The sequence below is a fragment of the Antrostomus carolinensis genome, unplaced genomic scaffold (assembly GCF_000700745.2).
Source record: "Antrostomus carolinensis isolate BGI_N321 unplaced genomic scaffold, ASM70074v2 scaffold53893, whole genome shotgun sequence".
Lineage (NCBI taxonomy): Eukaryota > Metazoa > Chordata > Aves > Caprimulgiformes > Caprimulgidae > Antrostomus > Antrostomus carolinensis.
The window spans coordinates 10,149-33,637 of record NW_010304133.1 but is presented as its reverse complement, the minus strand read 5'-3'; the positions used below and the strand labels follow the sequence as shown (position 1 = coordinate 33,637).

Below are 23,489 nucleotides of genomic sequence, written 5' to 3'. Positions count from 1 at the left end.
GCAGCCGCGGGGAAATACTGGTGTCGGAGAGAAGAATTGAAAGAAACTGGTGGGTGGCGAGAGGCAGGAACGGAGACGCTCTGCTGGGAGACGAGTGAAAGCAGGAAAGCAGAGACAAACTACGAGAAGAAACAATAAAGCCAAGGGGAAGAGAGGAGCTAAAGTGATTCCTCCGAGGAAGAAGAAAGCGAAGGAGAGGGAATACGGAAGTACTCCACTGATGAGAGAGAGGAGTTGAAAGACCCCCCTCGAGAGACACCGAACAGAGACTGACTCTAAAACTCTCTCTTGCTCTGTCACACCACAAGGATTTGATGCCCCTCAGCCTGTTCACTTCTGTGTGTTCATGTTTCCCACAGGTTTCTCTTCCCCCAACCCCCCAGCTGCAGCCCAGGAGGTCAGACCTGCCACTGATGGTAATACCAGCAGCAGCTCCTCCTGCAAGAAGAGAAAGTTAAATAACAGCAGCAACAGCAATTCTGAAAGAGAAGACTTTGATTCCATTTCTTCCTGCGCCTCTTCTCCTTCCAAAAACACCTCATCATCTTCCTCTGTCATCACCACCTCCTCGTGCTCCTCCTCAGGGGTTGCCTCCTCCAACCATCACCTCCAGAAGAAGCTGCGCTTTGAGGACTCCGTGGATTTTATTGGACTCGATGTGAAGATGGCTGAAGAGTCTTCTTCCTCCTCCTCTCCTGCTGCCTCTTCTCAACAGCAGCACCAACAACAGCTCAAAAATAAAAGCCTTTTAATTTCATCAGTGGCTGTGGGGCACCATGCAAATGGCCTGACCAAAGCTGCCTCCTCTACTGTTTCCAGTTTCGCCAACAGTAAACCTGGCTCTGCTAAGAAACTAGTGATCAAGAACTTTAAAGGTAACAGGCCCTAATTTGTCACAACCTATGGGGAGCTGGTGCTCAACTTTGTGTTTTGTTTTTGCTCTGAAAACCGGTTGGCTTTCAGAGAGCTCCAGGTTTTACAGGAAGTGCTTTTCTGTGGTGAACGTTCCTATACTTATGGAAAGGGGGAATAATGTTTTATGGTGCGTATTTGCCCAGTCATGTTCACGTCCTGAGCTACACCTCACTGCCTGGGATTGTTTTTCAGACTCTTCTCACTCTGCTGAGAAGACCTTAACCTGTGTGTTAGGTGAAAGGTTTTACTACGTAACTCTGTACAATCGCCTTCTTCAAACTTTTAATGTTTGATTTCCCTTTTCTAGTAATCCTTATTCAGGGCTTAGTATGTATTTTAGCCCAGTTTATGATAAGTCTTTGCACAGTGTGTGTTTCTTTAAATTGGGCCTGAATCTGTATGTCTTGCTCTGTCCATCTTGTCTGTTTATAGGTTAATCTGCTTGTGCTTAGGTTTAAATGTTGAAACTAAGGTGATTATCAGGCTATTATGGCGGATTTCCTTTCTGGTTTCCCCACTTGCCTTTAAAGTAGGTAGTTCAGATTTTTGCTGAGTGTTTTCCTTGCAATATCCTTGCTGTAATTTTTATTATTTAACTCTTCAATGTCTTTTTCTGTGTCTTACCATAACCTCACTTTACAAGCTTATATTATTTTATAAATTCTCTCTCAAAAGATGTGTTTTGAATTCTCAAGTGTTGTTGCTAGAGACCAACTGAAGCAGAGAAATGAAACTTTTCTGCTGTGATGCTGCTTCATTTTCTAATAAGCAAAAATAAAAATAAATGTAGGCAGAAAGCTTAGCTAAAATCTATCTTTTTTTTTTCCCCTGTGAAGATGGGAAAATCTTGGGCTTTTTTTATTTCATGCCTCTTGCTATCTTCTAAAATAGTCCCATAGCTTTTGGGGCTGTTTTTCTTTTCCCCCCATGTGTTTGGGGAGTAAAATATATTACTGACATTAAAATTAATTTCTAAATATGGAGTTGATACAAATGTTGTGTAGAGATATTGCAGAGGTAAGCATTAGGATTATTTTACCTGCAGCAGTGTTTTACAGCAAGTCATGATCACAGTGTAACTTCTTGCTTTGAGATCCTCCTAATTCTCCAAAATGTTCTCCACCCCTCATGCCATCACCATTTAATTTGATTATTTTAAAATTCATACTTGTGACGCATGATAGTGGGAAATAAATGCCACTCTTCTGTTGCTTGTACACTGTTATCTTTAAGGGAAGTCTTTTAACTTTTCATGTTTTAAATATTTGTTAGATGTCATGGATTGCATGGTGCTGTGATCATCATTGCTTATGAGCTGGCGTTTGAATTGCTTAAAAAGGATGTCTCAAGAATCTGCCAGCTTTGCTTTTTGTTTGCTCTCAGATGCTAAACTGAATAATAATCTCCAGATTATTGTCTTTATTTTAGTGTGTTAGCAGTAACATCCTTTACAACTTAAATAACTTCCAAAAATCCAGAATCTTGGTACTTGCTGCTGAGTAGCTTACTTGTTAGTTGCTAGTGAAAGTAGGCGAGTCTCACTTGTAGTTAGTTGTCTCTCTAGATTCTTGAGATATTGCCAATATTGTGAGGAAATGCTTGGGAGGACCAAACAATTACTTCTCTCTCTTTGTTATTTCTAGAGAAATCAAAGCTTTACAATTTGTTTTTTACCTTTAAGTATGTAAAAGTCAGTTTTCATAGAGTATAAACTCTAGTCCAATTTCACCTGTTGGTGCCATGGATGTGCATGTGACTTCCTCCCTAAATTTTCTCCTCCTTCCTTCTCTGCTTGGGAACGTGTTTATTAGAACACAGATGGTCATTTTAGCTAGTCATGAGAACACGTAGAATTTTAAAACAGTCCTGGAATTCTGAGGATGTGACTTGGGGAATCTCTCTTAGTCTGTTGTGAACGCTTCAGTCTTGTAGAAGACACTGCATAGCAGGGGTATCTCTAGAAGAAGAGGCTGAAAAAAATAACAGAATCAAATCTGCAAAGCTCAAGCTGTTTGAACCTTAAAAGAGGGTTTAACCAACAAACATCCTCTGGCCAAACCCAAGAGAGACGTGAGTGGGTTGTTTTAGAATAGTAAGGTTTTCCTTGCGACCTTAAAGCCTGTATTATAATTACAGTGTTTCCATGCATGTTTCTTGAGGGTTTCTTTCCGACTGTTAGTACTGAGTAGAATTAATGATCAGTAAATTAAAAAAAAAATAAGCTGTACACAACTCTGTATCTTTTAATCCATCATTTTTGGCTTTTCTGTTCACTTTTTAGTTGTGCTGTCCAGGTAGTGAACAAGAGTGTAATGAAGATGTAGATCATTCTTGCTGGTTTTTAGCCTTTTATCCCTTCTTGAGCTGCTCAAACACAGTATTGTGATTTTTATAAATCACACATAGTGTTTAGGTTACTGATGCTGTGATGTGTATGTGAAAAGCAGAGCTGAATTTTTACAATGCATTACTATTTCAAATGTAAGGAAGGTGCTGCTTTTACACTGATGCTTTCTTTTCATACAAGTATCAATTAAAATCTAGAGCATCAGCCCATACCTCTTTCATCTCAAAACTACATTTTTCATTTCTGTAAAAGGTAAAATATTCTACTTTTTCTAAATACTTGCTCAAACTCTGTATAATTTCTTTTAAAGATAAACCCAAATTGCCTGAAAACTACACAGATGAAACATGGCAAAAACTGAAAGAAGCTGTAGAAGCTATCCAGAACAGTACTTCAATTAAGTACAATTTAGAGGAGCTCTATCAGGTAAGCCCTGCAAGCAAAAGCAATGGAGTAGGGTTTTTTGTGTTGTCATTGGATTTTTTTGCTTAAAGCACTTTTCGTATACAGTGGTAAGAGTATGACATTTTGCTTGATAGGTGATTTTGTTGTTGAAAAACTTTTCATTGAGTAGTTTATCAGATTTTAAAATCATCAGTTAAAATTTCACAAGGCCTAACATTGAACTCTGACATCTTTTTACTTGCCACAATATAATCCAAGGTATGGTTTCCCTTGCAATAGTTGACAAGAATTAAATAAGGCAAGGAGCTATATTCCTTTTACTGCTTTGGGGTTTATAGTGTGTAGCTGCTAAAGGAGAAATGTGAAATCCTAAAACATTGGTGTTAAGGTAAGAAAAAGACAATTTATATTAAATATAATCCTTTTTCTGAAGACAGTATCTGTTCATGATTGAGGGTCATAAATAATTTAAAAACTGAAACTTTTTATTTGACTTCTTAGAAGTAAGTAGAATACACTTTTTCTGCATTAATTGTATTCTTTTGGTTTGATTATAATTTTTTATCATTCAGCATTCTGTCTGTTCTAACAACTGAGAATCAAAATTTATTTCCAGCAACAGCTGTGATTGTTTTGCCCTAAATGTTTTAGGAAGTGATCAGACTTGAACTGCATTTCCGAACTTTTTTATAAACTCCACTTCTCCTTTTTCAGCTGAGTGTGTTTTCTTCCCCTCCTCACCTTTTCCCCCACTAACATGGTGGTACTTGTGGTTTCAGCAGCCTAGCAACAGTACTGCTTTAGCTAGGTATTAAGAAGCACTTTTTACTCTACTTTTAAAGCCTTTATTACCTGGTTAGTTGTTTGATTTGTTCCTCTGTGGGTATGTAGCCTTCTTTCCATCTGGTTTTAATGTCTTTTCCCCCTGCCCTCTGCTTTTTAATAAAAGTTGCATTTGGATGTGACTGATTTCTGTGGAAAGCTGGGGAGAAAAATCCTGTTAGCACAAGGCTTGGGGACAGATTTAGAGAAGGATAAATTGCCATTCCTCATGGAACCAAGAACCTCATGGGCCAAGTTCCTCAGTCCAGTGTGTTTTAAAGCTCATTATAGTCTTTTATAATATTAAATTAATCTAAAAATAGCTTTTTTTTAACAGTTTGTCAAGATAATATATAGTATGGTTACTTTTGAAAAACCTGGTGAAACTAGTAACAAATTACAACCCACTGTATTGGCTGGTATTGTAAATTGCTTACTCTAGACTGAACAATAGAGCAAATAACTGTTAATTAAATACTTGAAGGATATCCAAAATTCTTTAAAAATACAAAATTCTATTCAAAGCCTTCTTTCTGCTTCACAGTTACCACTTACATTTCTGCTTACTTTTAGTACAGGCTTAATTTAATATTTCTTGTGCCCAGAAAACCCAAAAATATGCTTTTTAAATCTCAGTTTAAACACTGTAATAACTTAGATACTTTTCAATGAAATAGAGTGCAATCAAGTATGAAATTTTTTCTTTTTTTTAATAAATCTAAAAATAAATGTCTTCATTTAAAAATAGTAATAGGAATCAGTAGTGGTTTTAAATGCTAACTAATGTAATTTCTGAACAGCTGTTTGGTAAAAGGATCTGATGCAAATATGCCTTGGCAGACACCATTAGCCAAGCATAGAGGGGAACTGCAAAAGTCTGCATAAGTTCTGCCACACACCTCAAAATAAGATATTTTGTTTAACGGAGTTAAACTTCTTGAGTTTGGTTTATCTCTTGTCTGTGTTGGAAAATCCCACTGAGCAAACATTTTGTTTCTTTGGGGGACGCTAGCTAGCTTCATGCTTGCTTTGTTCTCCCCCAGCAAGAGAAATGACACACACCTTTGAGAAGCTGGAGTGCTAGAGAATTGAAAGCTTCTTTATTAGAATAATTTTCCTTATGTTATTACCAGAATAGAGATCTAAATCTCTGCTACCAGATACTTAGTTAAATTCTTGTTTAATCAAGCACAGAGTTAAGTACTTCTAGAAAGTTCTGATTTTTCTCTCATCAGAGCTGTGTTCAGTTCTTTTTTCTATTTTTCCCCGGGACACAAACCCAGATGTGGATGCTGCAATTAATTAATTAATTAATTAAATAAATAAATATAAAAAACAAAAACCCCACAAAAAAAAACCCAGAACTTGTTTCACAAAGGAAATAGGACACTTCACCTTCAGATGTTCTGACCATCTTCAGGGTACAGGTTCCCTGATCAGAAAGCTTTATTCCACAAATTTAGAACAAGATAATTTTGTGAACTAGAGCCCCTAAAGCTGTTGGGAATTTTTGATACATTAAAATTATTGTTGTGTAACACCAGTAATTAAATTTGCAAAGCATAATATTGCAGTAGTGGTGTTATGCTCCACAGAGCAAATCTCAGTAAAAGGGTTTGTATTTGTGTGCTTAGAAAGTTCCATTGAGCAGAATTCATGAAGTAAAATTCTGACATTTCTGTAACATATGTTACAAATGAAGATGCAGAAGTTTTGCACTTGATGTGTTGAACGCTTGGGAATTTCTGATACACAAATGCAGAAGCCCAGCTTCATATGAACACTACATAAAAATAAGTTTATATTAACTTATTTCACAAAGAGTTAGTGGTATGCATTTGTCCATCTGCAGTGCAGAGGCTAATTCTTTTAAGGATCTGCAGCAGCCTAAATAGTACTTGTTTTGATAGACAGCAGTTATGAAAATGTTGGTAGCTGAGATGGATGAGCTGACCAGAAGTACAACCAAATGACCACAGCTCCCTAGGCTGGCAGATAGAAGTGAGACTGACTGTCGTTATGTAGGTGACCAGCAAGTTCTATCTAAAACATTCATCTTCCCAGCTCTCAGCTGGCTTCAAAGCGAGGGAAAAGAAGGAGCCCATTTATTGCACTTGCTGAAAGTCTAACCAGGCTCTTCAAGCTTAGTGTTTTCATTCCCCTTTTGCTTCTGAAATCAAAGTAGCAGTTATTTCCTGTTCTGCTGCTGTTTCATTTAGGGCCTGACCCTCTGGGTACAATAGCAGAATAGAGTTGAGCAGTGGCCATAACCTACTCTGAATGGTGAAATGTAGAATAAATTTTCCTATCGCATCATTGTATTTGTTTGGGGTTTCTTTAGCATTAACGCTGAGAGTTGAATTTGTTGCTATTTCCAAATATGAATCTGTACACTTCAGTGATAATTCTGACTTTCCTAATAATCATTCAGACCTGTTTTAGTTTTAATTGGCACACTCACTCTCTTGCTATGCCTGTTTGTTTCAGACAGTAAGCTTATGAAGGTTTGGTTTTCTTTTGTTGTCATTGTTGTGTGGGATGGTTTTGTTGTGGGGTTTTGGTTTTTGTGGTTTTGGGGGTTTTTTTAACTCCTCTATGTCCTAGAGCCAGTATTAACTGCAGTGCCCTTGCTCTAGAAGTTGCTTGCTGTTGATGCTGAGAATGATTACTGTTGATGTTCTCAGATAAACTGAGGAACTCCTTGTTTAGCTGTTTTGATCGTTGCTGTGCTTTTAGTGGTGGCTGCTTACTGTTTGCTGTTGGCTTCTATTTGGACTGTTAGGAAATATTCTGGGGAACTTCAGTGTAATGGAGTAATCTGCTCTGTATACTTCTGAACTGCGCTGTCCCTGCATGATTGCCTGCAGTTGCTGGGGAACAAACGTGATCTTCCAGTCCTTTTTTTCCTATGAGTTAGTTGTATTGGCAACTGAAGCTTTTTCCATTAAAAAAAAATTTCCATTAAAAAAATCAAGGGGTGTTAGTTGAAAATCATACACGTCTCTGTTCTTCAGCTTCTACGGATGTTTCACAGAATATTTACATATTATGTCTTTCACCAGTTGTCCACAAAGAGTTAAAGTTGCTCAGTTGCTTTCCAAATCTGGGCAATTGGTATGACTTTTGAAAAAGTTTTGAGTTACACTTAGGGACTTAAGAATGCTTGTTTGCTTGATCAGTTTTCAAGACATGTCCCTATTAAACTTCTTTTGCTTCTCACTGTGAAGCACAGCAACAATTCTTCTAATACTTGCTTGTGATCAAGAAATCTGAGATTTGTCATAGTGCTAAAAATTGTTCAGCTTTATAACTAAAGTTATTCAGGCAAGGGGTTGATGGATGCAGATATACCTGTATAAAATATGTATATGTCTGTACTTTTGGGGATGAGGGAAGCTTAATCAAGGAAAGGGCTGCAAAAGGAAATAACACGTGTTGTGCTTTTCCGCTAATACTAGCGTGACTTGCAGAGCACAGCAGTTAATAAAATTAAGACCTTAAGTGTCTGCTTTAAAGTATGAAACCCAGCAAGCTGCTGGAACGTATTAAACCAACTTCCTCGTTCTAAGAGATGCAAGTGCTGCAGTTCCATACAAGATATTGATACTCCAACTAAAATTAATAAACTGTAAGCTGTTCAGGGCATGGCCTTCCTTTGTCTCATTGCCATGACAGTGCCATATATATTGCCATGTCTCTCTGTGTTTCACCTGCAGATGTTACCTATGTTACAATTAAAAGCTGGTAGATTTTTGAGTGAGAAGCACAAGAATTCCATGGTTGGTTTGGGTTGGTTTTTTTCCCTCATATATAAGAAGATAACAAATTTCTTAGTATCTGTTTCTCTTTACTTCAGGCTGTTGAAAATCTCTGCTCCTACAAGATTTCTGCAAACTTGTACAAACAGTTGAGACAGATCTGTGAAGACCACATTAAAGCACAAATTCACCAGTTCAGAGAATATCCTTTTTTTTAGCTGTTGACAAGCCAAAACGTTTTTACCTGCCAGGATGGGGTGATGGATTTCTTTGACTAGTTCATGACAGTAGGCCATGTTAATCTGAAATCCTAGTTTTTGCATAATTGGGTCTGTTTTCGTTTCTTTTGTGGGACCTCAGAGAACACTACTAGTTCCTTTATGTCTGTAACCATTTGAAAAGTTTCTGAGAAAGTTTCATTGGTGTTTATGAAACACTTTGACATCTTACAGAAGCTCATATTAGACTTCCAGCAAGGCTTAAAAAGCCTGTATTGTCTGTATCACTTCAGGCTTTTTTATATGCCGATCTTGCTGTGCCCAGGTAAACAGAAAAGTCTTCCAACGAGTAGTTCTTGTGCTAGTGGTCTGGTAGCATACAATGTTAGTGGTTCCAAGGACCAAAATATTTTATTTTCAAAACTTTTGAGTTGCAGCAGATTGAGATCCTGTTAAGTGGATATTAAATAGTATCAGAACTAACTAGCTCTTAAGGTTATCTCTTAACATGGGCTGAAATAACAGTATCTGTGTAGTGGTGGGCTCTTACATGTATTGTGGATTGTTGGGTTTTGAGGTTTGGGGATATGGATGTTTGTTCCACTCCCCAAGGATGGGGGATTAGACAAAACATTCAAAAATATTTAGATGATTTTATTTTAATCATTCAAATAATTTTTATTTCTCATTATTAACACAAGGACTCATTGAAAATAAAAATAAACATGTTGCAAGAAGTTAACTGGTTCTTTTCAGGCTTAGGTGTTTGTTGTACTCTGTTAAGTGTCTTTAAAAAAAATAATGTTTCATTTCATTGCTAACACTGCCTATTAATCATAATTTTCTTAATGATTTTTTCATGGATTCATTGGATAGTGTCCTTTTTCTAAAGAAAATAGACAAATGTTGGCAAGATCACTGCAGACAAATGGTAAGTTTTTTATCTTTTAAAGAAAACCAGTTGCCTAGTCAGCCTATATTTTGCTTATTCGTTTACAAACATACTGTGCTTCTGAAATGTTGTTTTAAATTTATATGAGGCTTCTTTGTGAAGTACAACTGTATCTAGTTTGTTAGAAATTGAGCCTTGAAAATACTTGTCTGTGGTGTGTTTCTTGACACATTGGTCCGTTCTTGGACACACACGTGCACACGCACTCCCAACTGTTGTTTCTAGGCAAACATTTCTCTTTTTATACCTATTATGAAAGGACCTATTCTTTTATACAGAAAGATGCTAAATGTCACATTGATCATCTCGCTGAGATTGGCAGAATAGTTTAAACAAATCAACGCTGTCTAAGACAGCACTGCCTGAAACCTGTCAGTGGGACTATTTTGTTGTTGATTTGTGTTGCTCTTCAATTTCAAGGGTAAAATGATTGTGGCTTTTTTATTCCTTCTCATAACAGATTATGATTAGAAGTATCTTTTTGTTCTTGGATCGAACTTACGTACTTCAGAATTCAATGCTGCCATCTATTTGGTAAGGGCACAAAGAATAAAATTATTGGGGGGTATATTTAAATTATCACATATATCTTGCTGATTTTCAGGGGTTTTTTTAATGTAAACTTTATAGTGACCTGTAAATTAGATAGTTAAAGCATACATGCTTGTTGCAAGGGGAGACTTCACAAATCTCAGCTAAGTAGATATCGGCCTTCAGTTTACACAGTGAAAGGAAAGGGCTTGTTCAACAACTGAAGTGTGAGGGTTTGGGTTACCCAGTTACTGGCTTTAACGTGTGTAGTATTCAAAGTTCTGAAAGTATTTTTGAAGGAAAAAGTTACCTAAAATAAAAGCAAGTTACTCTCTTTTGAATTTCAGTCTTTCCTTCTCCCTTAATATTCTGATAATTAGCAAATGCCCTCCAGTGCCTTTGGCGTTACCTGAATTACTTTGCCAGAGAGTGAAGGAGTGTTACCTTTTCCCAGAAGTGCCCAGACCCACAGTTTCAAATTCATGGAAGGTTTTAACTGAGATGACCAAAGCAAAGATCTTTGTCTTTCACATCACTGAGTTCTAAGCTCTGCCTAGGAATTAGATTAAAAAGTGATGGACAAAAAGGAATATTGTCCAACAGTTTAACTATGGAATAGGGACCAGGATGACTATTATCCTTTTCTTGTTAAAGGCTGCTGTTCATTCAGTTTCCATCACCCTACCAACCAAGTGAAAAATAAAAGATGCTGCAAAAGTTAGGTGGTTATTTAGGAAAAAGTATCTGTGCTTTGGTCTTTTAAAATCTGTAGCTTATTGTTGATGCTTTGTCATGGCTTATTTTAGTGTTGATGTGTTTGTTCATCTTGAGTGATTAGGGGGCAGAGGAATGAGGAATTTGAAGAATGCTAGTATTGTCCCCTCTGTTTGATGTAGATCAAATTTTATTAGTAGAGAATATTTGAGGTTGATTCTTATGCAATTTATTCAATTTCTTGAACAGTCTTTATTTTCTTTTTAGGGATATGGGGCTAGAATTGTTCAGAACTCACATAATCAGCGATCAGAAGGTTCAGAACAAAACTATTGATGGCATCCTTCTGCTGATTGAGAGGGAAAGAAATGGTGAGGCTATTGATAGGAGTTTATTGCGAAGCCTTCTAAGCATGCTTTCTGACTTGCAGGTGAGTAAACTTGTTTCGCCTTTAAACCAATAAATAGCTCTGATTCTTATTTAGTGCTCAGTAAGCTTTACCCTGGATTGCTATCATGTTTTTTCCCTAGATTTATCAAGACTCTTTCGAACATAGATTCTTGGAAGAGACTAACCGCCTGTATGCAGCAGAGGGACAGAGGCTTATGCAGGAACGAGAGGTATTTTGAATGTTTAACAATATTTGTTATGTCTCATGACAAAGCATTTCTCAGGGAGAGGAGCTTTTCTGCTGCCTCAGCCAGCATACAGGGCAGTAATGTAACCTTTATGTTTTATAGTACCGAAAAGCAAATTCACATGCAGTTGCCTTCAGTCACAGTGCTGACAGTTTCTGCTTAAAACTGGAGCTGCTGCTGTCAGACCAGCGCTGTCTTTCCCCACCACCATCTTGATTTTTTTAAAACATACAAAACTACTCTGGCATTTTCAGGTTCCAGAATATCTTCACCATGTCAACAAGCGCTTGGAAGAAGAAGCAGACAGGATAATCACTTATTTAGATCAGAGCACACAGTAAGTGCAATCTCTCTTTGCTTGGTATTGTTAGCTGTTTGGCTCGTCTTCTGTTGAGAGCCATCTAATAGCTACAGTTTATTTCAGTTATTGACTGACCATCAGATGCTTCTCACTTCCCACAATGCCTTGTTTGCAGTGAAGCACTGTCTTGGCTCACACAGCTAATAATCCCTTTCTTCTAAGCCACTAGTTATTTTGACATAAATGTTATTGGGCATTTGGTTGGAGAAAAATAGGCTGCCACCGCCAGTCCAAATGTCTCTTTCTTGCTGAAATGCAATTAATGAGCTTTTGTCCTACCTGAAAAGGATAGACCCAGGACAGAGAATTCTCAGGCTAAACGCTCTGAATATTTACATTAAAATATTTGCATATTCCTTATGGAGTCTGGAAAATTATCAAATAATGTCATTCTTCAGTCTCTTCTAGTTAGGAGGCAGGATTTTCTCAAATAGTGTCAAGTGGAGGTCATGATTGGTAGGACAGGAGAAATGTTCTCCTAACATAAAGCCATAGCTGTCATGTCTGAGAGAAAATGTAGGTCACTAATATAACAAAACTCTTCAAGCAAGTGGTAGCAGCTTCTTAAAGAGCAGATACAGAGGATCTCTCTGAGAGGAAGGTGTTTTATTGCTACCATCATACATTTTTATTTCCTTCTTCCTTCAGCTGTTAAAAACATTTAGCTTGTTTAGTGGCTTCCTTCTTCCACACCATTATTAGTGGCCAACTCCCTATTTAGTTTTAATACCTCTTGACTCGTGAGGTGTGTTTTTTCTTGTCCTTGGTTTGTCTCCCAAGACATGAATCTCCTCCCACAAAGCAGGAGGCAGTATATTCTTTGACAAACTTTTGCCCAATTTCTTCACTGATGGAATTGTTGTCCAGCTGCCTAGAGGTCATGTACAATAGGCTTATTGTGTGAATTCAATCCTCAGTCAGCAAACAGAAAAAAAAGATTGCTTACTGGGGAGGAAAAAGGATAAATATGTGTATAATTGTTTTAGGTCCTTGGCCACAGATAATTAGAGCACTCCCAATGACAAGTGTAGTTAACATAATCTCAAAAAAATAATTTAAAACTGTCAATGATGGAAAAAGGAAAAGTAATTCTAAACGTTTTTTCTATAGGAAGCCACTAATTGCTACTGTAGAAAAGCAACTTCTAGGTGAACATTTAACTGCCATTCTTCAGAAAGGTAATCTTTCTTCTTTATAAAAATGTCTCTAATTACTGCTTCGGGGCTTTCAATTCCTGTATGAAAAAGAAAGTGACAGATTCAGGTGCTGGGGGAGGACACACACTACATCATTCTTTAACGCCCTTTGCTACTCAGTTCATGCAATAGCATTGACCATTTTGCAAAAGGGAAGTACCAATCTCCTTGTCAGAGCTAAGGGGATGCAATGCTGTCTGCAGATACACAGCAAAGCAAAAGGAAAATGAGAATAGGGGGCTTTTGAGTTCAGTGTGTTAAATAGCATTTTGAAGACTCAGAATTAAAGGAGGAGCCTTCAAATTATGGCTGTACCAGAAAGGGGAAACGTTGATGCCTTGCTGCTCACAGAAAGCAACTTGTTTTAAAAATTCAGTGCAATTTGAGCAATGAAGTGCATTGCCTCAGTTCTGCAATAGTCTCTGTGGAGTCAAGTGACCCTCTGTTGATCTGAGGGATAGTCTGGAAATAGATATGGGTGCAGCAAGAGTTGAATAATAAAAGAAAATTATCAGGTCCTTACTAGCCAGATTGTGGATGAAACAGGTAATGTGAGCATCCTCCTGCACATCTGTAACAGGCTCTTTATTCAGTGGAGTATCAAGTTTGCGGTATTTACCCATCTGCTTTCCTAGAACCTTGCTGTGGCGCATCGGGCCTTCTCTGACAAAAAGTTAAAAAGTGAAAGGTGAAGATATTTCTTGAAGCTGCTTGCCTTCAAACATCTGTAAAATTTATTTTACAGCTGGAATTGAGACTCAGAGCTCTGTCTTGTCAAGGAACCTTTCCTACAGATCAGTAAAGCATAAACTTTTCATATCCTTAGGGAACAGTAAAGCAGAAGGTGCTGTCATAAGTGTGTTATGTAAAGTACCTGTAGCCTAAGATATCCAGTGCAATAACAAGGTTTTTAAGGTTTGAGCCAGTTCAGGTAGCCATTCTGTATTTCACTGTTAAATTAAGTAGCTTAAACCAACCCAAAATAAACAAACAAACAAGAAACCCCAAACACTACTAATTGCTTGATAAAAAATAACTAGCTTTGAAGATGTGCCTTACTGTAATAATATGCTGCACTTTCTTTGGATTACTCTGGATTTAATTTCTATTGAAATTCTCATTTGCAGGTTTAAATCACCTTCTTGATGAAAATCGAATTCAAGACTTGTCTCTTCTGTATCAGTTGTTCAGTCGTGTGAGAGGTGGAGTGCAGGTTCTCTTGCAACACTGGATTGAATACATAAAGGTGCTGTTTTTAGAACTCTGGAACAGATACCACTATTTTGTCAAAGGGGGTTATACACAGATATTCGAATCATCTCTATACTATTGCATTTTTCTAAGAATTAAAGACTTCTTGCTTATAAGTAATGAGCAGCTTTTGAAAATGTACTAGAAGGAAACTGTTCTAGCCCTGTCAAAGAGAATACTGAATGTTCAGTTGAATTATTGAACTCCAGATACATTTGGAGTTTTTATCTTGCTTATAGTTAGTTGCAGGGGACAATTATATTTCTCCAGTAGACATTTTGGTAATGGCAGAACATTTCTGTCTTCTAAAATTTCTTGTCAGAATGAGTGGTAGCTTAAGTTACCAACCAACTGAAGTTCAAAAAGCACTTGAATATCACATAAGATGTTTCATCTTATTACCTAGTTAAAATGTTGTCACAAAGTATGGTGGTTGTGAAGGAAGGCTTTGTAATGGCAAAATTGTATTGTCAGATAAAACCAAGTTTAGTGGGAGCTTTACCTATGTAAAACCTGAGGATGTAGATGTTTAAAAAGGGTGTATTAATTTTGTTATGCCCAAATTTATTTCTTCAGACAAAAGTTCTGAGTCTGTTCACTTAATCATAGATTGATTTTTGAATCAACAAGGTCTAGGAATGATTATATATTAAATACCTCATAATGCTATTACTTTATTGTGTTAATGGAACTAATGTGAATACCAGAAGCAAGATAACTTAAGCTTTTAGAAGTCTTGTCATTTAAGTTCATTGTCCAGGCTAATTGAAAGATATGTTTTATTTTGCAGGCATTTGGTAGCACCATAGTAATTAATCCAGAAAAAGACAAAACCATGGTCCAAGAACTACTTGATTTTAAAGACAAAGTTGACCATATTATTGATGTTTGCTTTCTCAAGAATGAGAAGTTTGTAAATGCCATGAAAGAAGCCTTTGAAACATTCATTAACAAAAGACCAAATAAGCCAGCTGAACTCATAGGTATTTTTCTTCAGTTTCTTCCCATGTGAGAATTTGGGTTGGGAACAAGAGGGAGTTGCTGGTGCAGCTTACAGATGGGATATAATGGAATTGTGTGTTAAAAGGCATTATACACAATGCATTGTCAAACTGGAGATCTGCTGTGCCTTATTATGCAAGCGAATTTTTGATAGGATAGTATTAAACATGATGAAGAAGCTCTATTCATCATTTCACTGGCTAGGCTACAGAAAAGTGAAGAACATGAGAACTTTGCCATTCCAGACTGATGTCCAGATGTGAGAGTACTGCTAATAGTTTGACTTTTTCAGGAGCTTACGTAACTGTGCCACCAACACGTGCACAGAGCTATTGGGGGCTCTACATAGATACCTGTGCTTTAATAGGTAAAAGTGGAGAGTGATGAGGATGTGCTGTACCTCTCATGCCATGGGGACAGAGCCTCTGTCGTTTGCAAAGAACATTGTTTACAATTTGTGCATTACAAGCCTGGCTCTCTGCACTTTTGAATACCTTAATCATTTCCCCACACAGTGAATAATACCTGCTTTGCCATCTGTTGTGCTCTTAGGCTTGTGGAGTAATGCTTTCTGCCCTCCTTTTTTTAAAATTAATTCGCTAACTGCAATGTGCCTACCATACCATTTGAAATTAAAACAAACAGTAATCTGCTAGAGAAATTCAGCAGTATAGTCAACACATTTAAATAACAGGTTTACGTATTTTTCTTCTGATCTTTTTGCTATTATAGCAACATCAATCTATAGCAATAGTGACTTCTTATTTTGAGATCATAATATGGACCAGAATTTTTTTAAATACACAAAAATATTTTTTTAACTTTACGCATGCTAATAAAGTTAAGATGCAGTCATTTTTTATCTGAAAAGATATTAGACTATAATGTTTTTATAACTTTATAGCCTCTATGGAAATATTTCAAGCTAGCTGTGAGGAAACTGATTTGAAGGTAATTTCAGGATCCTTTATGTTTTCAAAAGATTTCACAGTATTAGATTTTTTTTAAAGAATTTAAAAAATATTTTTTCATTGTGATACTAAGCATATCCTAAAATACTTATTCCTCAACACTCTTTTAGCTAAATACGTAGATTCAAAACTTCGTGCAGGCAATAAAGAAGCTACTGATGAAGAACTTGAAAAAATGCTGGATAAAATTATGATCATATTTAGATTCATATATGGTAAGTACTGGTTTTCTTGTGGGGATACAGTTGTTTAATCAGTAACATAAATGTACTTTGAAATAATTTTTGCAGTCTGTCTGCATTTTCAAGTGTTCATTCTCTTTAGATGCAGTTTGCTGGTGTAGTGCTGTTTAACTGGTTTGCATGTTAAAATGCCAATACAAGACATGACTCAAAATCTGTGTAAATCTTAATGTGAAGACCCTTGTTAGCTTTACTGAGCTTTGAACTGGACCTCTTGTATGTAATGTTTGTTTAAAACAATGATTTGTGATCACTGTCAAATCTCATGTCTTACAGGAAAAGATGTCTTTGAGGCCTTTTATAAAAAAGATCTAGCAAAGAGACTATTAGTTGGAAAGAGTGCATCAGTAGATGCTGAAAAATCTATGCTTTCCAAACTCAAACATGGTAAATATCTGTCTATGAGCTTGTTTTCTTTTAAGAGTAGTAGTTTTAATAAGCCTTCCCAGAGGTGCTGTTTGGATTTCCCCTTTACATGAGGGCAAAAGCACTGTGTGCAAGTCTTGAATGACTAGTGGGTTTTGAGGAGACTCATTTGCTTTTAGTTTTGTAATTATAACAGCAATAAATAAAGAACAGGAGGTTAAAGTGCACAGTGTATCTTGGCCTGTGGGATAGCATTGAGGTTCCCTGCTGAATCAATCAGTGATGTGCTCAGAGAACTTGAGGATGACTTCTGCTTGTTCTTCACTCTGTATAGGGTCTGATACATGAAGCTGCTAGCTAGCAGTCTTCTAGTCTGTTCTTCATTATTTCATAGGATGGAGTCTTTGGGTGGTAAGACTAACACTTCTAGGACTTGATTTTGTTCTACTGTCAAGAGACAGTTTGGCAGGCAGCTGATAGGGATTAGAATTGTCATCTGAGTGACAGGTTGCCAGTGAAGTCCAAGGATGAACAGTCATGTCCACTTGGAAAAACAATTGGTTTGCAAAGTAGCTGCCACATTAAAACATTTTCCCCTTTCTTGTTCATAACCTTATTCTGTATCTTAATTAGAATCCAGGTCTTTATGTAAGAACATATGCTGATATATGTCATCTTGCTTCAAAGTACATTCTGATATTTAGAATCATTACTCTATGGTGCTGAAAATAAGCAAGATAAATTTTTGAGATGTACATTTTCTCTTTTATAGAATGTGGAGCTGCTTTCACCAGCAAACTTGAAGGAATGTTTAAAGATATGGAGCTTTCGAAAGACATAATGATACAATTTAAACAGGTACTGCAGGAAAGCCTGCCATGGCTCCTCCGCTTACTTGCTTTTAGAATGATTCATCCTCAGAAAGCCTAACAAGAAGGTGCAGGCTGTCTTCACTTGTGAACATTTCTATTGTAATTGATTTAATCTCCTTTTGAATTATTCCAATTGTTTGTAATGTTCTTTCTTTACAGAGAAAAGGACTTTGTAGGTGATTGCTTTCAAAAGGAGTGGACAAAAGCCCAACTGGGAAAACAGTCAGAATCTATTTCTTAATTCTGTACTGCCTGTGCTTTTGAAAATTTTACTGAATTTATTAATGGTTTTTCTGAACAACAAAGCAAAAAACCTGAAAGAAACTTCTTAAAAAAAAAAAAAGACAAAAACAAAAACTAACCAAACAAAAATAACCCCCAAACCTACAAACACACTTGCAGTGGTAAACGAAGAATTATAAACTTATAATACATACATTCTAGCTATTTATTCTGGTGGACTGGATTGTAAGTTTTTGCCCATTAGTTCTGGCAGTTCTGTCATGTTTTGATTACAAGCAAATTTTAACATTCTTTTCTCCATTCACATGTAATTAAGTATACCTTCACATCAGCCTGCTAAAACACTTTTTTTGCTGTTGTCTTCCTGTATGGAAGTGCCGTTAGAACTTCAGAAAAGTGCTTTTTCTTATCCTAATTTTCTTGTATGTTACTTGCAGTCTATGTAGTAAAGACATCATAAGGTCACTTGTCGTCTGGGCTTTCATAATGCCTTTTCTAAGTAACTGTTCAGTTCTGCCTGAAATAGCTTTAACAAACATTGCTTTATTTCAATTTACTTTGTTTCTTCCTGCAGTATATGCAAAATCAGAATGTACCTGGCAACATTGAACTAACAGTGAATATACTGACGATGGGTTATTGGCCAACCTACGTGCCTATGGAGGTCCATTTGCCCCCAGAGGTAATGAACTTATGTATATATTTTACCAAGTACTAGTCTGTCAGTAATGCATCCTGGTATCAGCTGCAACTTGGTTTCAATTATGCATATAATCTCTAGAAAGAAATGTAGAAGTGTCTTTTTTTAAATAAAATTTGTTTTGTTTTCTTGCAATTCCCTTCATCTTTCAAAGGCTTTATTTAAGGCTTATTTTATTGTGGAGGAGGGAAGGATGCTTTTAAAGTAGAAATTGTGTTTTAGTGTTTTGGGTTTTTTCTTTTTTTAGATGGTAAAACTGCAGGAGATTTTCAAGACCTTTTATTTAGGAAAACACAGTGGTAGGAAACTTCAGTGGCAGTCAACACTAGGACACTGTGTACTAAAAGCAGAATTTAAAGAGGTAGGTGTATTGTTTCTCTTATTCCTGTTGCTTTGCTGATTCCAAGTCAGGGTTGTACCTTAGGGATGTTTCAGGAAGCTTTTTTGTGCTGTGATGGAAAACTTGGCACTGTTTTTGCAATTACTTTTAACTTTTGACCTTTTGCTGTCATTTCCAGAGTTCGTAGTTTCTGAAATAAATATGTTAAGGTCTAAGAAGATGCATCTGACTTCTGTATCAGTGAAGGAAAAAAAAAAATTGTTGGCTACTGCTTGGGGAAAATATACAGTGGGTTTAATTCCATATTTTTAAATGGCACTAATTTTTATACTGAGGAGAGAGAAAAAAAGGGCCCATGTTCCATAGGTGACCTGACTTCATCTGACAGCTTTAAGCATCTTTACAGTAAGCTTTTCACTACTGAAATAAATAAAAGTTTTGGATTGTACAAAAATACAACTGTTTTTAAAGGGCTTCCAATTATTCCCCTTCAGCATTTCTTCATGGGCACAAATATATTTCAAGAAAATTTCTCAAGGAATAGGAATGCTTACCAGTTCTGTTTTTCAGAAAAATGTTAAAACAAGCATTACCAAACTTGGTTATTTCAAAGATCCTATAGTTCCTAATACTGTGTTTCCTAAACTAAAGTTTGTGTTACCCTTTGACTTAAAGGTCTTTCAAATTGTCATTTTAAGCACTCAGTCCTTTGAGATTTGTCTTGAGTAAGTTGATGCATATTTTGGGTGAATTTTGTCACCGAATATAATAATCTGACCTTCTGACCCCTAGTTTATTCTGCATTTCATAGTAAATATAAGGTGACCAGTAGCTTATTCCTTTATATTACCAAAGGAATAAAATAACAATCACATTCTGTAAGTGAAATAATTGATACAAGAGAGACTTGTTCCTCCTCCCCAACTCCACCTACACAAAAAAAACCAGCCTAGTGATGTCTGTTAATTTCCCTTATGACAGGGCAAAAAAGAACTTCAGGTCTCCTTGTTCCAGACACTGGTGCTGCTCATGTTTAATGAAGGAGAGGAGTTCAGTTTAGAGGAGATAAAGCAAGCCACTGGGATAGGTTGGTATTGAAAACATCTGACTATTTCAGTGTGTTCTTATTAAAAAAAGAAAAAAAAAAAACCTAAACAACTTGTTTCTGCTTTAGAGGATGGAGAGCTGAGAAGGACACTTCAGTCTCTGGCTTGTGGCAAAGCCAGAGTACTGACTAAAAGCCCCAAAGGCAAAGATGTGGAAGATGGTGATAAATTCACATGTAATGATGATTTCAGACATAAACTCTTCAGGATAAAGATCAACCAAATTCAGATGAAAGAAACGGTATATTCTTTTTAATCCTCTGGGGTTTAGAGTTAAGTATCTTGTTGCCTGCCCATTTACAAGCTTTTTTTCTCTCAGTTGTAACATCCATGCTGATAACTTCTACAAAGTTACACATATAATTTGGATGATGCCTCATACCTAACAATGCAGATGTAAATGTGTGCTTTCATACTGACTTAAACACCAGTGATGTGAGATGCCCCTACATAAGGTTGTTTAAGAGAAGTTCCAATTACTAAATGTTCTTTTCACCATTGATCATTCCTTGGAGCTTTACGGAATGGTTTGTGAACGTAGAAACAGGTTCACAGTGAATTTTTGCTGACGGCCATTCAGTGTAAAATCTGTGCAAAGATTTTAATTCCTTGTACAAGTGGGTTTTTTAATAGACAGTTGGTCTTCATATTTGTAAAGATATATGTCAGATGTTTTACAACAGACCTTTTGGTGTCTTAGAATTGTCTTAGAGATACAAAGAATTGTTTTGACAGTTCTAGTATTCTCTTTAAAACTTTTCTAAATGGATCCTTCAGGTAGAGGAACAGGCAAGCACTACAGAGCGAGTATTCCAGGACCGGCAATACCAGATTGACGCTGCAATTGTACGAATCATGAAGATGCGCAAGACACTGAGTCACAACCTGCTTGTGTCAGAGGTCTACAACCAGCTGAAATTCCCAGTAAAGGTGTAGTACTGATTTTTTCTTTTTCTAAAAGTTTATTATTTATTTTTATGTTCCCTGGCCTGTCCTCAGTTAAACAATGCTTCTATCTAAAAAAAAAAAATGCATCTTTTTACTATTAGAAAGGACAAATACTCACTTTCAGGAATTTTTTTAAGTGCCACTTGCATTTATTTATCTGAATATTACCTCAGGTTTTTAGTAAGTTAATAAAACCTCTTACCAAAGGCTTTCAGAACTGGAGTCTGTTAGCAGTAACTGTGAAGCTAGCTCTCCTTGTACATTGTTCCTGCATTTAAGTGTTCTGGAAATGTGTTATTGGGGACAAGGGAAAAATTATTCAGATAAGTAATGCAGAATTGGTTTTTATTCTTAATTTGGTTGATACTTTTTAATAAATTAGTAACTGATAAATGTACAATGTTTTTTCCAGACAGATTATATTGGTTAATATATAGAAACGCACACACACAGACACAGACACACACACACACACACACACACACACACACACACACACACATATATATATGGAATGAAAATTAGATATTGGTGAATGTTTCAAAGCTAAAGAAGCCCACAGTTGCAATATAAAATAAATAGCTTACTATGTACTAATGAAAATGTATTTTCAAACAAACAGTGATGCAGCTGTTTGAGTTCAAATATACAGTGCTTTCTGTCAGTGGAAATGTAGAATAAAAGATACTGCCATCTCATTCTGTTTTGTTACTTTGTTAAGTTCCTGCAGGCCTGCAAGTATTGCATAAACTGCAGTTGGCCTTTGCAGGGTTATAACAGATAATTTAACAGTGCTTGTCCTCACTCTTTATCATGAGGCATTTTTATAAAGTTCTTCACCCAACAAAATCATAGGGCGCTGTTGCAAGACTCACTCATGTCAAGATAAAATGAAACTTGTACCATCTTTTTACCAGGTAAAATTCAGAAATAGTAACACTTTGGGGTGTAATGCATGAATTGCAGCTCTTTAGAGTTCAGTTTAAACAGCAACAAATATTTTTCCCTGCTCTAAATAGTCTATGCTTAGCTGCAAGTGACAAATTAATTTTGTAACTCTCTTCAGTCAATTATACATTGCAAACTTTAGAAGCTTTGATGCTTTAAGGGATTTTTTTTAACTGTGATTTCTGTTTCCTCAGCTGTCTTAAACAGTATGGATATTTGGCTTAAGTAGAAAGAAATAACTGAGAAACATTGACTGCAAAGTAATAATGGTGACATCTGCTTTATTTTACAGCCTGCTGACCTTAAGAAGAGAATAGAATCCTTAATTGACAGGGACTACATGGAAAGAGATAAAGAAAACCCGAATCAGTACAACTATATTGCATAAACATATGTTGGCCTTTTTCCTGCACACTTGGTGTCATACACAGTTGCCAGTGGATAAACTAGCCTGTTGATCCTATTAATTGACTTTTTATACTACCGATGATTGAATGAAAGCAGTGTAATGGCAAAGTATAGTAGAGTGGACTTCTTTCAGTGGTTAACATGCCCATTTAAAGAGTACTATTTACATTTTAAGAAGAATGCTGTTGAACTCTTTGCATGTTATTTAGTAAGATGTGCAGAAAGCTGAAAGAACGTACCTGGTCTTTGTGATTCCATTTGTCTCTGGCTCTGAAGAGGAGTCCCCTGATATGACAGATGTCTTTCACACCTTTAAATGGAAACAGATGGTTAATTAATATAAGAAAATAGCCTTTAAAATGCTTAAACTGCATGCAAACTTTTATTTTACTGTACAGAATGCATTTCAGTTAGCAACATACCATTGGTTTGGTTGATGCCCACACTTTGATTTTTCCCTTGAGGGAGGGAAAATGGGGAATAAGCCAAACTATGCTTATTGCTGATCTAATGGAAAATATTCTTGGTCTCAATTAAGACAAAATGGTACCAATATAAAACAATGTATAAAGTTTGCAGTGTGGGCATATATACTGTATATACAAACACCATTCTTAAATAACTGCTACAACAAAACAAGTTCAGATTAGATTTATATGGCTTGCCTATAAGACTTAGCATTCACCTTTGGGAATTTTAAGCCTAAAACAGCCATAATGGAAAAAGTGACAGTTTTTACTAGTCATGGGTAGGAGGCCTTCACCTCTTGGCAGCAATACTCTAGAAAAGAAAATCTATTTACAGGTATCTATGAAAAGCCACACTGTTCTTGTGGTAAAGCTGTAAGAACAAAAATTACAAATGGATTTTAATACTTGTTTTGCTTTGCAACGTTCTAAACTTGAAGTAACCTCAAGGTTTAGACAGGGCATCTCTTCTAAGACTGCCCTGCTTTGGATTGCTTTAACTTAAAGCTTTAAGAACTCAGCCCTAGATGTGGCAGGCCTCCTAGAACCCAGAAGCCTACCTCTCATATAGAAAGTTAAGTATTGCTACAAGGCATCTGAAATATATTTTCTTAGATGACCAGAGAGCATTCTTTGCATCTTTATAAGACATGAGAGAACAAGTCACTTGAATGTAGAGCTTTGTTTCAACAAAATGCATTTTTTTTATTGCTTGCTATAGCAGCATGTGCCAGGAATATGTGAAAAAAATAGTGTCAGCAGAAAAGG

The 23,489-nt window shown here is 36.4% G+C and overlaps 1 protein-coding gene across 1 annotated transcript; it reads left to right on the top strand.

The window, feature by feature from the left end:
• Positions 1-142: 142 nt before the first annotated feature.
• On the top strand, positions 143-23,152 carry CUL4B (cullin 4B). The gene is made up of 20 exons (XM_010164322.2): positions 143-875; positions 3,573-3,688; positions 8,346-8,449; positions 9,327-9,396; positions 9,878-9,951; positions 10,930-11,092; positions 11,193-11,282; positions 11,555-11,637; positions 12,772-12,839; positions 13,985-14,103; positions 14,899-15,091; positions 16,192-16,296; positions 16,600-16,710; positions 17,462-17,547; positions 18,379-18,486; positions 18,752-18,865; positions 19,826-19,931; positions 20,019-20,191; positions 20,728-20,880; positions 22,139-23,152. The coding sequence occupies exons 1-20, from the start codon at positions 347-349 to the stop codon at positions 22,232-22,234; spliced, it is 2,661 nt and encodes an 886-aa protein (XP_010162624.1). The 5' UTR covers positions 143-346; the 3' UTR covers positions 22,235-23,152.
• Positions 23,153-23,489: the final 337 nt, after the last annotated feature.